This window comes from Bos indicus x Bos taurus, chromosome 19, assembly GCF_003369695.1.
Source record: "Bos indicus x Bos taurus breed Angus x Brahman F1 hybrid chromosome 19, Bos_hybrid_MaternalHap_v2.0, whole genome shotgun sequence".
Classification (NCBI taxonomy): domain Eukaryota; kingdom Metazoa; phylum Chordata; class Mammalia; order Artiodactyla; family Bovidae; genus Bos; species Bos indicus x Bos taurus.
The window spans coordinates 63,989,457-64,002,770 of NC_040094.1; the positions used below are offsets into that span (position 1 = coordinate 63,989,457).

The 13,314-nt window shown below is 58.0% G+C and overlaps 1 protein-coding gene across 3 annotated transcripts in view; it reads left to right on the forward strand.

Annotated features, from left to right (window-relative positions):
* The window catches only part of CACNG5 (calcium voltage-gated channel auxiliary subunit gamma 5), a 29,547-nt gene extending 23,930 nt beyond the window's left edge, over positions 1-5,617 (forward strand). For all 3 annotated transcript variants that reach the window (XM_027519244.1, XM_027519241.1, XM_027519242.1), the window contains 3 exons: positions 119-259; positions 2,234-2,379; positions 2,709-5,617. In XM_027519244.1, the coding sequence (XP_027375045.1) occupies positions 119-259; positions 2,234-2,379; positions 2,709-2,966 (545 nt within the window). In that variant the 3' untranslated portion in view covers positions 2,967-5,617. The remainder of the gene's footprint in view (positions 1-118; positions 260-2,233; positions 2,380-2,708) is intronic.
* The last annotated feature ends 7,697 nt before the right edge of the window (positions 5,618-13,314 follow it).

Sequence of the window (13,314 nt, forward strand, 5' to 3'; positions counted from 1 at the left end):
GCAGGGCAGGGGCTGGGGACCAGCTGGGGGACGCTGGCAGGCTGCTCAGATTGGGGGGCGGGGTGATCGCAGAATGAGCCCCTGGAGGCTGACAGCACCCTTCCGTCCCCTCGGTCAGAAATGATTCGCTCGGCCACCCCGTTCCCCCTGGTCAGCCTCTTCTTCATGTTCATCGGCTTCATCCTGAGCAACATCGGACACGTCCGTCCCCACAGGACCATCCTGGCCTTTGTCTCAGGCATCTTCTTTATCCTCTCGGGTGAGTGGTGCTGTTTCCGCTCGGGCACACTGGACTCCTGACACTTGGTTCCTGACCGCTGTGCCCCGGGAAGCCCTGGTCCCACAGGTGGGTCAGCTGCGAGGGACCCGCGCGTCACTGGCCCAGGCAGAATTGAGTCTGAGCTGGAAGAGAGTCTGAGGACCCCAGACCGGACCCTCCCCGCTGGAGGAGGGTGACCTGGTAGCTGCCGGGACACAGCTGGGATGAGAACCCAGGGTCCTCATTCCACACCATCACTGCAGCTTCTTCTGGAGGAGGAAATGGCAACCCACTCCAGTACTCTTGCCTGGAGAATCCCATGGGCAGAGGAGCCTGGCAGGCTACAGTTCATGGAGTTGCAAGAGTCCGAGACGACTTAGCACTATATTTCTTGGGCTTCCCTGATAGCTCAGTTGGTAAAGAATCCACCTGCAGTGCAGAAGACCCCAGTTCAGTTCCTGAGTTGGGAATGCACAGAAGAGAAAGAACACCCCTTCCTGGAGAAGGGACAGGCTCCCCACTCCAGTATTCTTGGGCTTCCCTTGTGGCTCAGCCGGTAAAGAGTCCACCTTCAATGTGGGAGACCTGGGTTTGATCCCTGGGTGGGGAAGACCCCTTTGAGAAGCGAAAGGCTACCCACTCCAGTCTTCTGGCCTGGAGAATTCCACGGACTGTGCAGTCCACGGGGCTGCAAAGAGTGGGGACACAGCTGAGCGACTTTCACTTACCCCACCGCTTCTTAGCTGCGGTGGTCGCGAGTGTTCCTATTCTTGGAGGGCTGTGTCCTGTGCTCCTACGTGAAAGAAACACAGTCTGCCTTTGGGATAATGGCCTCTTCACCTCCCAGCCTTCAGCTGTCCTCCAGAGACCCCGCCCCTCCCCTGGGCTACCCGGGCCCCCTCAGCGTGGACCTGTCCGCTTGCCATCATTCAGTCGTTCATGTGCTCGCTCATCCATTCCCGGCATCATCAGGCCACGTCCTGGGGCTGGATCCCACCGCCCGCCCCCCCCCGCCCCCAAACAGACAGGCAGCGTAACGGGGGATGTGGACAAGCGGGCAGGAAAACAGGGACCCTGCCTGAGAAGGGCTGGGCCTCACAGACCCAGGCGTACCTTCTGCTTTTCTATGAACTCCACAAGACTCAAGGCCCTACAGCAGCCTCAGGGCACCTGAGGTTTCATGGGCAGCAGCAGGCCAGAGATCTCAGGCTGACCCGGGCCACATGAAGTGTTTAAGGACAGCAGTAGACGCTGCTTACTCACCCCACCTTACGCCTTAGGGTTGACTTGGGCCTGATCCAGCGTGAGTGAAGTGGTGAGAAAGACCTGAATCACACTTGTATTCCTTTAACCTTCGAGGTGCCCAGCTTAACCATGTGAATGGAATTAAACCCAAACAGCTGAAAACAGAGTAATCAATTGTGTCCTCATCTAATTACAGCCATGGACTGACCAGGCTGATGCTGAGTCTGTCCTCTGCTCCATGAGGGGAGGGGTTGGGCCTCTGACGTTCCGCTGGCCAGTCTTCACCACCCCTGCCTCTCCAGGGCTTCAGGACACACCCACGGGCCACACCCAGGGGCGGGTGGGCTGCAGAGACCACCTATCCGGGGACTGGAGGCCCTGCCACCTCTGGCGGGGAACACACGTTACCCCTGAGTAAAGCAGAAACCACCTGAGGTCACCGTAGGGTGACCTGGGGGGATTCAGGACACTAGTCATTGTCCCGGCCAATGACTCAGAGGAGGGGCGGGGTGGGCTCCTGGGAGGTCCTGGCAGATCAGGAGCCCCACCTGCACGCCGGCCTCCGTCTGGAGGGTGACGGTCCAGGCAGTCTTGGGGGGTGGACTCCAGCTCCCCTTGAACCCCAGAGTGAGCTCATGGTCACCCAGGCGCCGCCTTTTCCCGGAGCCCGGAGGTGAGGCGGGTGCCCCGGGCAGCTCCGGGCCTCCTGCCTGAGCCCCCGCCCCGCAGGCCTCTCCCTCGTGGTGGGCCTGGTGCTCTACATCTCCAGCATCAACGACGAGATGCTCAACAGGACCAGGGACACGGAGACCTACTTCAGCTACAAGTATGGCTGGTCCTTCGCCTTCGCAGCCATCTCCTTCCTGTTAACCGAGGTAAAGCCTTCCCGGGGGCTGGATGGGGGTGGGGCTGCCGGTAGGGGGAGGAGGAGACCCGCCGGGCTCCGCCCTTCATCCCGCCCCCCCCTTCCCCTCCTCCTCCCCTCCCCCGGGCTCCGCCCTTCATCCCGCCCCGCCTTCCCCTCCTCCTCCCCTCCCCCGGGCTCCGCCCTTCATCCCGCCCCCCCTTCCCCTCCTCCTCCCCTCCCCCATGCCCTCCGCACCCTGCGCCCCTCCCCCCCGCCCCTCCCCCCTCCCCTCCCCTCCCCTCCCCTCTGGCCGCTACCCAGGCCCCCAGCACCAGCGCCCTCCGCCTCCTCCCACAGAGCGCCGGGGTGATGTCCGTGTACCTGTTCATGAAGAGGTATACCGCCGAGGACCTGTACCGGCCTCACCCCGGCTTCTACCGCCCGCGTCTGAGCAACTGCTCAGATTACTCGGGCCAGTTCCTGCACCCGGACGCCTGGGCCCGGGGCCGCAGTCCCTCCGACCTCTCCAGCGACGCCTCCCTGCAGATGAACAGCAGCTACCCGGCGCTGCTCAAGTGCCCAGACTACGACCAGATGTCCACCTCCCCGTGCTGAGCCGCGGCCTCCCCTGGACCGCGGCCCGGACAGCCTGCCCTGCCCTCGCTGGCCCGTGAGCCCCGGCACCCCCACACCCAGCTGCTGTCGCCCGACCCGTCCCCTCCCCACTCCCCCTACTAGAGGGCTGACTGCTCCGGAGGGGGCGGAGTAGCCAATCACTCCGGCCTCTGCTCCCAGGGGAGAGGTGGGCACCGCTGGATCTTCACCCACCCCACCTCACGTCTCGGCCAAGACCAAGGCCAGTGCTGGGATGCCAGGTTCTTTCCAGAGGTCCAGCTGGTCTCATGAGCCTGCTGCCTGGCCTGGCCCTCCCTCGTGATCCGGGCTGTGGGTCAAGAGGTGACCAACCCGGAGGTCTGGCTGGTTCAGAGCTGTCCAGCCGAGTCCTTGCAAAGTCCTTTATCCCTGGTGGTCACCTGCATTCCACTAGGACACACCTGTCTGCTCACTCCAGCTCCTGGCACCCCACAGCCTGGGGGCTCTTTCCTCTTCTCCCACCAGAACTCAGCTGCCCCAAATGCTCCCAGAGGGGTTAAGGTGGTCTGGACCACTCGGATGAGGTCACAAAGAGACACTAGCGGCTGGTGATGTCTTGGTGTGTATGGCCCCTCAGCAACGTGTTTAACGGGGGCCTTCGATGCCTTAACCCAGAGAAGCGACTCTGACGATGGGAATTTCGGGATGGGGCTGGTCCAAGTTAATATTGCCAAGCACTATATCAGGCCCAGGGATACTGTCCTCGCTCACAGGGGCGACATTTCTGGTCTAATCGTGTAGACAGACGTCTGTCCCAGCAAAGCAGAACGCGGGTTTCGAGAGGCCGCCTGGGGTTTGGAGCTGGATTGCCGACACTGGAGTCTAAAGGAGCTGGACTCACGATAGTCCTCCCAAGGACCCTGTTAATGCCGGAGGGCCGATTTAACGCTCATACACGGCAGTGTCTGCCTGCTGGGAACGGGCTGGGAATGGGCGTGGGTCGGCAGATAGAAGCTGGAGAGGATGCGGCGGCGCCATGCCCCTTTCCCAGGTGGAATCCGGAGCAGGGAGGCGCCGGCCCCTTCCATGTGGTCCACAGATGGACACGGGAAAGGTGCCTGCGGGACGGAACCTCAGATCGCCACGTGTCTTCTCGGTGTGGCCACCTCTGGATTTGAGGTTTAGAGCAGCCAGACAAAATGGGCTCTCTACCGTATGTTTCAGTCACTCCCGATGTTCTCTCGTGCTCTCTTTAAGACAGCATTCGGTTCTTGGTGCAAAAAGCCACCATGGGTAGCATGTGGGCTCCAGGAAGAAATCCAGAAAGCTGCGCGTGCAGCCTGGGTGGCCTTGGGCAGGGCCACGCGTCTGTTTGCTGGGTGGCCATGGGCTGGGTGGCTTCAGCGGCAGACACTGGTTTTCTCATGGTTCTGGAGGCCAGAAGCCTGAGGTCTAGGTGCCAGCAGACTTGATTTCTTTCGCGGCCGTTTCCCACGGCTTGTCGATGGCCATCTTCTTGACATAGCCTCACGCGGTGTTTTTCCTGCACGCCTGTGTGTGCCCTGGTGTCCAAGCCCCTCTTAGGAGGACACCCATCAGACTGGATGAGAGCCCATCCTAATGGCTCATTTTCACTTAAATCAGCTGGTTAAAGGCATTGTCTCCAAATGCAGCCATCTTCTGAGTCCAGGAGGCAAAGGCCTGAATACAAGAGTATGGGGCCAGGAGCAGGAAGAGGGGCGAGGATCGGGCAGGGGGGCGGTCAGGGGAGCGGGCAGGGATGGGGGGCGAGGAGCCAGATGCGGGGCCGGGGGCGGGGCAGCAAGGAGCCCGATTGGGGCTGGGGCACCGCCCAGCCCGTCGCAGGGAGGCTGGACCGCCTATTGTGTCAGGGGTGCCTATTGTGTCAGGGGTACGAGAGGGGAGCCAGAGAAGCGGGCCGCGGTTCCACTCCTGGCACCCTCCTGGGGAGTCCTGGGAAACCCCTTTCTGCTCCGAGGGACCTAGCCTAAGCTGTTTCCCACCCCCACCCCAGCTCTTAAGGGTCCAGCCTTGCCCGGCGGCCCCGCGTGTGGACTGCTCACCCTTGCGGGCGCACCGACACAGCTGTAAAGCCCCTTCCACCCCGTCGGCCGGCCACGACTTGTAACCTCCGTTACTGTTCACGGTTTACCCGGAAACCGGGTGCTGCCCGCCGCAGAGGGCTGGGTCAGCGCGCTTGCAGACGGTCGGTCGTTACTTCCAAGCTGACAGACGCGTGGACTCCAGCCTTCGCTGGCGTGCTGAGCTCCTTGGACATGCCTTCTTGCCCTAAAGTACCCCTCTGTCGCCGTGCCGGGCTTGCCTTTGTGCACATGGGAAAAGCAGAAGCCCGCTGCTGAGCGTGCGCCGCTGGCTGCTCGTTCGGACGGGCCTCTCGGCCTGGCCGCTGCGCCGCTCCGGCAGGCGCTCTCCCCGGACGTGCAACTTCCGCGGCTCTTCAGCACGGTTCTGGGCCCTCGTCTCCCCTCCTGCAGGCTGGGTGAAACTTTCTTTTCTGTTTATAAATTAATCTCAGAACTGGGACCCTTGCAGCCCCTCCAGAATCAAAGGATTTTCGTGAAACATTAAAGTGTATATAAACTCAGCTCAGAAACCATAAATGACGGGCCCTTCCCCAACACACTTTCTGACTTTTTGTTTCCTCAAGCACTTATTTTAAAAAGGTATATGAGTTTTACTTTTTCATACTCAAAATCTGGGAGGGGGCGACTAACACAACAAAGTCTGAGTCAGTATGGAGTAAAATCACTCGGGCTTACCAGTCAGGGGTGGGGGCAGTTCTGACTTCTGCTCCTTCTCACCTGGAACTCACCAGCGCCCCGCAAGTGGTGCCCCTCACAGGCCCCAGAGGTGACCTTCAGAGAAATGGCCTGTTATCAGTACCACGAGGAGTTGAGGGGCGACAATGGGGCAAGTCCACACCAGCTTCTCAGTCGTGTCCTGAGGACCACGTGTCAGGGAGCCCCCTCCTTCATGTTTGAGTAACTGTTTCCTTCCTAAATGAAAGCGGTGTGCTAGGGTTCTCCACAGATACAGCCAACAGGCGCATACACGCGGGCTCAGTCGTGTCTGACTCTGTGCGACCCCGGGGACTGCAGCCCGCCAGACTCCTCAGCCCGTGGGGTTGTCCAGGCAAGAAGACTGGAGTGGGTTGCCGTTTCATGCTCCAGGGGATCTTCCTGGCCCAGGGATTGAACCTGCATCTCCTGTCTCCTTCATTGCAGGTGGTTTCCTGCCCTGTGGGCGGACTCTCCACTGACTGAGCCACCAGGGAAGTGACACGTGACACCTGGAACCCAAGCACCAGGTGGAGCGCGGGCACAGACGTGGGTGAACAAGCGGGTGCTTCTGAGTGCACCTGTGTTCAGTACAGACAGGCCAGGACCTGGGGCATGCGCTCAGCCTGGGGGCTGCCTCTGGCCGCCCCCCACTCCCCCGGGGTCACGGGTGGTGAGCTGTGGCCTGGCTGTAGCCGCTCCCTCCTGGCAGACACAGTCCCTGGAGCCCTGCACACCGTCCCCCGCCCTGCCCTGGGTCCTTGACTTCTGCCCTGCGACCTTGGGCGGGCCTCTCTACCCAGGGCCCACCTGGGCTTCTCCTGCCTGGCTCTGCCTGATCCCCCATCCCTTCTGCCTGGGCAGCATCTGTGCTGCTACTTCCGGGGCAGCCGCAGGCCCACCGTCCAGACACTGCTCCACCCTCTGTGTCAGCCTGGGGACCTCAGTTGTTTCATTCGTACAATGACAGCATCGTATAAAATTGTCCTCATGCTCTGCCCCCAAGCTCCATCCTTGACTCTAAAGGCTGAGGGAGTTAGAGGCAAAACCCAACCAAGCCCACATGATTCCAGTATTCTTCCCCAGCCCCCACCTCCTGCCTGGGGAACGCAAGACAGTGCCCCCAAAGAGTATGGAATTTCAGCCTCTGCCTTGGATCAGCAGACAAGGCACAGCTGGTTCCCCTGGCAGGCTGAGGACTCTGGGGCCCCACCCAGGCTTCCTGCAGGCTGGGGCTGGGCTCCAAGCCTCTGTGGCCCCAGCCGGTCCCTCTGGAGCAGCAGGTAGGCTGTGCTTTGGGCAAGAAGCTGAGTCCATGGCCTCAGGCCCAGCCTCTGCTCCCTGGCCCTTTCCTGATGAGCTGGTGTTCACCGAGCTGCAGCAAGAGCCTGCCCTTGAGAAAAAGGACAGCAGAGCCCAGCATTATGGGGGCGAGGCTCTGTGCTCACCACACCGCTATCCACCCCAGGGTGGGCTCCTGGCCCCAAGAAGTTCGATGGATGCTCAGAAATGACCTTGCCATCTCAGGGCTCCTAGTGCAGAGTTTAAACTGATCTTCACCACTGGTCTTTGAATAATTAATCCCATGCTCAGCACTTATAAGAACAAGGCTCGAGGGCTTGGAGGTTTCTGATGAGGCAACAAGGAGACTTCATAGCTCAGTCTTCTCAGCAGACTGGACTTGGGTCAGTTTTTATCTTAAATCCACCCACATTCACACACCAACCTCCCCCTGCGTTTCTGACATAAGAGAACGCGCACGCAAGTGCTATGGAGTCTACCTTGTCCGTGTAAACCATTTAAACATGCATTTCTTTGTTCAGCACATCTCTGGGAGCACCGTGTGTGTGAGCCACCGTCTGCCTGGCAGCCACACAAGGTGCAGAGCAGAAAAGCAGAGTGCGGGCGATCTCCCTTCACCACCCCCTCCCCGCCAGTGCGACAAGTGTCACCTGGGTTTGTCTAAATCAAATTAAATCGAACTTTGAGCCCCAACTCAGCTGGGGTGCCCCCAGGCGGCTCAGAAATCCAGTGGGCGGGGGTGCAGAGGCTGCCAGGTGGCTGCAAGTCCCGGCCCGATGCAGGGGAGGTTCCAGGTCCACTCGCTCCAGGCGGCCAGGGTGCTGTCTTCCCGGTATTCCCTGGCTCATTTCCCCCCCAGGCGGGGGGCGCCCCAGAGCTCACGATCCTTCCACCGTCCCCTACCCCGTCCCCTGTCCCTGAGCTCCCTGCCCCTGGGAAGACACTCCACGTTCTGCCCCAGTGGGTCCTGAAGACGCCGTGGAGACTGCTTCTGTCCCTTCTATCAGTACTTCCTGTAAATTGGCAGGTGGAGCCTGAGGTCCGACGGGATGCAGATCCAATAGCTCTCCTCCAGGAGGCGTGAAGGGGCTTCCCAGGTGGCACTGGTGGTAAACCTGCCTGCAGTGCAGGAGACCTGGGTTTGATCCCTGGATCAGGAAGATCCCCTGGAGGAGGGCATAGCAACCCATTCTGGTATTCTTGCCTGGAGAATCCCATGGACAGAGGAGCCTGGCAGGCTACAGTCCATAGGGTGGCAGAGAGGCGGACACAACTGAAGTGACTTAGCACACACAGGAGGTGTGAAAACCCAGCTGTCCTTCTTGTGAAGTCAGCGGTTGATGGCTGTCATGGTTACCATGTCATAGTTATCACTATGATGGTAGCAAAATGCTGATGTTCTAACGTCACCCCTTCCCCAGTGATGAGCTGGAAGACAGCCATCCAGAGAAACAGCCATCCCCCATGTGCTGGTTTCCCCACGTCAGTCACCACCCTGCAGCCGCGTGTGCCCCGTTGTATGACACGCCGGGTCCCCAGTGGATGGACAAGACACTTCCGGCAGTAAGATCCACCAGCAGTACTTGCCAAGCTGCCCCCAGCAACCAGCCTTCGCTCGTGTCAGGACTCCCAGCCGTGATCGTCAGCCCTGTGCTGCTTCCTGGCCCTGAGCGCTCCCTCTGTGCTGCTGCTGTCATTGTTTCGTCGCTCAGTCGTGTCCGACCCTTTGTGACCTCATAGATGGTAGCCCGCCAGGCTCCTCCCTCCATCGGATTCTTCAGACTAGAACCCTGGAGTGGTTGCCATTTCCTCCGCCAGGGGATCTTCCTGAGCCAGGGATCCAACCCGTGTCTGCTGCATCAGCAGGTGTGTTCTGACCACCTAGCCAGCTCCAAGGGCTTTCAACAACCACATCCCCAGTTCCCTCTAAGAAGCCTGCCCTGGTTAAAGGGCTCAGGAATGGCCACCTGTTTGTCAGTTTTAGGAGACACCCAGAGCAAGGAGGTAGGTGGGCGCCAAGTTCTCATGTCACAGGATGTTGTCAGGCCCCCCGCTCCCACCCCCGTGTGGAGAAGGGCCTTTCCTGGAGGCCCCTCCAGCTGTGAGTCACCAGCTCCCCAACCCCGAACCCCACAGGAAAAATGCAAATGGATTCTGGTGAATAGGGAGCTAACGCCACCTCTGTGTGGGAGAGGATGTTATAATACCAGGCTGTCGCCAAATTAACGTTATCAAACAAATGTGCAAAAATAGCAGCCATAATTACTCCATACAGTAGCTCAGTCTGGAGCTCTCAGTGCGGTTTTGTGCCCCTAAACACAGGGCTGTCTCTACGCCTGCTCCTCTGGCCTTTCCTCCTTCCTCCTCGCCAAGATGCTGCAGAAGAAAGAGACCCCAAGCAGGCCCCCAGAACCTCTTTGTTTCCTTGGGAAATGAGAAAAGGGTGGGAACTAAGATTTGTTCAGCAGTTACTGTGTGTCAGGTCCTTTTCCCATGGAACCCCACTGAATCATCACAACAGTTTAATGAAGGAAGCCCTGTTATTCCCATTGGACAGATCAGTAAACTGAGTCTGAGAGGTCCCCGAACTTGTCTTCCGGTCACTGGGCTTGTAGATATGAAAGCCTGGCTTTGATCAGCCCCCAAACCCATGCCCTTTGCTCTTTTTTTAATTATGAAAGTATGACAACACATTTATAGGAGACTTGGAAAATACAGAACAAGGTTACATATAGTTCCACAGTGTATCAATGCCCTTTGCTCTTTGTCCTGATGCTACAAACGTTCCTCTGAGCAGTATCTCCCCAACCTCTCCCGCCCCGACAGACGCCTCACAGCATAGCACCTGCCGGCGGCGATGGCTCTCGGACTTGGCTGTGTCCCAGGCAGGCTGCACTCCGCTCGTGGCCTGTCCACTGCTTCAGTTCAGCTCCAGAGCCAGGACCCATCCCAGGAGAGCAAGGAGGGGGAGGAACCTTAGGATCACCTGCCCCAGCGCCAACCCCCACAACTTAACCCTTCATGTGTGAGGGAGGGAGCCCCCCAAAAGGATCTGCCTGCCAGGCAGGAGATGAAAGAGACTTCGGTTCCATCCCTGGGTGGGGAAGACCCCCTGGAGCAGGAAATGGAGACTGACTCCAGTGTTCTTGGCTGGAGAATCCCAAGGACAGAGGAGCCTGGTGGGCCACAGTCCATGGGGTCACACAGAGTCGGACACGCCTGAGCGCACAGCGCCCCTGCCCCTCCCCCCGCCCCCTCTCCAGCCCCCAGCCCCCAGCCCCCAGCCCCCGCCCCTGGCCCCGCCCCTCTCCAGCCCCTGGCCCCGCCTCCTCACCCTGGGTCTCTGGGTGTTCTGGCTTCTGAGGAGCCCTCCCTCCACGCCCTGCCCCGCAGAGCTGGCTCAGGGTGGACACCCAGGAGCCGATGCTCTGGGCCGCCCACGGTTGTGTCCCACCTCGGGTTACTGCAATCAGCTGGCTCCCTCCAGCCTTCGGGGACACGCCACACGGAGCCTGCTTTGCTGAATTGCAGCAGAGTATAGTCGCTGGTCCTCAGTGACTGGTCGCCTCTTCTTCAGCAGGTGAACTAAGTCCCATCCCAGGCTGCAGGTGTCGTGGTTCTGGGTATTTCCTCATCCTGGTCACTGCCCTCGTAGACTCTCTAGGTTGCAACGTCTCTTTTAAATGTGATTTCTGCAACTGATCCAGACTCTGGCCATCGTTGCCCTCAGGATGGGCCTTCTGGTTTGTTTGGTTTGTTGGAAGATGACACAAACCTGCAACCTAAGGTGACTGCCAGGGCGTTAGCCGCTCTTTAGCAGCCTATACCTGGGGCGCCAGTTTGGGGGTTAAAAGTCCAAAACATTAATTACTAAACACTAACTTCTTACAGAGAAACTAACGAGGTTTTGGACGATTAATAAATATGCTTGGTGCAACCCTGAGATGTTCTCTGTAAGAAAGCAAATGTTTTTAGAGATTATCATTGGTATTTATGTTCACCAATCTACAGAATGCTAATATAAAGAACAGTTCATGTTTGCTTAAGGAAAGTAGGATGTATGGTTTTAGTTTAAAAAAAACCAAATGAAATTACATTTTATTAAGAACAAGAAAGTAGGTCTGCCTTATAGGTGGCCGTTTCTAAATGAACAGTGATTAAAAGAGAAAAAATAAAAGGCCTATGGAAACTGGACCCCAAGAGAAGAGTTTTATGCATAATACAAGTTTTCTTGAGATGTTGAACTGCCCTTGATAATGGGTTTCAAGTTTCTTTCTCTAAAGTGATTTGCTGTGGCTCAGACAGTAAAGAATCCGCCTGCAGTGCAGGACATGCGGGTTCGATCCCTGGATCGGAAAGAGGAGGGCATGGCTACGCGCTCCAGTATTCTTAACTGGAGAATGCTGTGTGCAGAGGAGCCTGGAGGTCTACAGTCCATGGGGTCGCAAAGAGTCTGACACGACTGGGTGACTGACACTGGCACTTACCTCCTTCCGTATCAAATTATTCACTTGTCCATGCAGCCTGGGACTTGTACCCACAAAGAAGCGGTTGTTTTGTTTTTGCAAATTTCAAGTGCTTCTTCCATAAGGAAAAGAGCCAGCAGCTCTGCCCTCTTATGGCCAATTCACTGATTTCCTTCTCTTTAATACATCGCCCTGGGAGAGAAAGGAGCAAGCTGAGTCCCTTCATGGCTTTGACCCTGCTTCACGGGCACGTTCTTCTGAGTAACATTCGTGCACTTGTGGAAACACAGAGGGACCTGTGGACACTTGGGCTGATTCCAACAGAATCATCTACTAGCAACATTTTGCCCACCCTCCTCCATTTTCATTTTCTTATCTTTGAACCTACCCTCATTCTCAAGACCTGTGAATATCAATGTTGTGATTCTTTCTGGCCCTGTGCTTTTCCTCTGCTCCAAGGGCAGTAAACAACCACGTCGCAAGCTTCCTCTGAGAAGCCTGCCCTGCTTAAATGGCTCAGGAATGGCCACCTCTTTATCAGCCTCGGAGACCCCCAGAGCAAAGGCAGAAGGCCATTTCCAGGGAGGCATCATAGCAGTAAGATAGATGCTGCTGTGTTTCCCTTAGAATGTCCTGCGGCACTCTGAGGGTGCCCAGCTGGGGAGCCGTGGTCCCAGGCCTGCAAGTTGGTGACAATGGCCATCACCCTTGAATTCTTGTTGTGCCTTCCCTCAGAGGGGACCCATCCCTGCATGGCCCCCATACCCTCACCACCACACATCATTCCCAGTGACAATCACTACCTCCCACCGTGGAGGCCAGTGTAAGGGACCTCGATGCACTAAGGGTGGAGTGGCCAGGAGCGCTGCTGCACGGAGGTTGGGACCAGAGAGTAAAGAAGGGTGACCTCCAGACTAAGGGTTTCAGACGTCCTTTTAGAGGCAATGGGGAACCAGAGATTTCAGGGAGGGATGAGCTGGGCTGGACTCATTTTCATCGAGGTGTGACTGATGCAATGTTACATTAGTTTCAGGCGTGCAGTGTTACGATTCGATGTTGGCACGCATTGCATATGCCCTCCACAGTAAGTCCAGTGTTCACCCATCACCACACACAGTTACAAACATGTTCTCTTCTTGAAACAAGAACACTGAAGATCCACTCTCCTAGCTACTTCCAAATATGCAGGCAGCAGGGTGGGCTCCCAGCTGCGCGGGGGTGGGGAGCTGAGGGCAGAAGATTCCAGAAGGGAGGCTGGGGTCCAGGACCTGGCACAGTGGTCAACAGATGCTTTGACTTGAGGGGCTGGGCTGAGAGGTAGAGCTGAGGAGGGGCCGTGGCTGGACCAGGGAGTCCCAGACAGGACAGGGGTGGGGGCAGGGTCTGAGAGGCTGGTGGGCACTTCCAGGGGAGGAAGGGGCAGGGTGAGGCCGTCACAGCCTCCATCCACTCCACGCACAGAAGACCTTCTGGCTGAGTCCTCGCGTCCTCAGACGGGAAGGACTCACCGCCTGGGTTCAGGCTCGGGGGGACCCACCCCTTGGGAGCCTGAGGGAGGGGGAAACAACAGTCCCAGTGAGATCTCAGCTTCCAGGGAGTCTGCTGCTGTGCTCTGACGCAGAGGGGAAGCGAGACAGAAAGGAAGCCAAGCCTACAGCCTCTCCTGCTACAATCTTTGGCACACATGCCTTACAAGAAAAAAAAAGACTTTCCTTTGGGACAGCAGTCCAGAGATCATTCAAAATCGTTTCTTTAAAGGAAGCACCTGAAGTCCACCAGAGT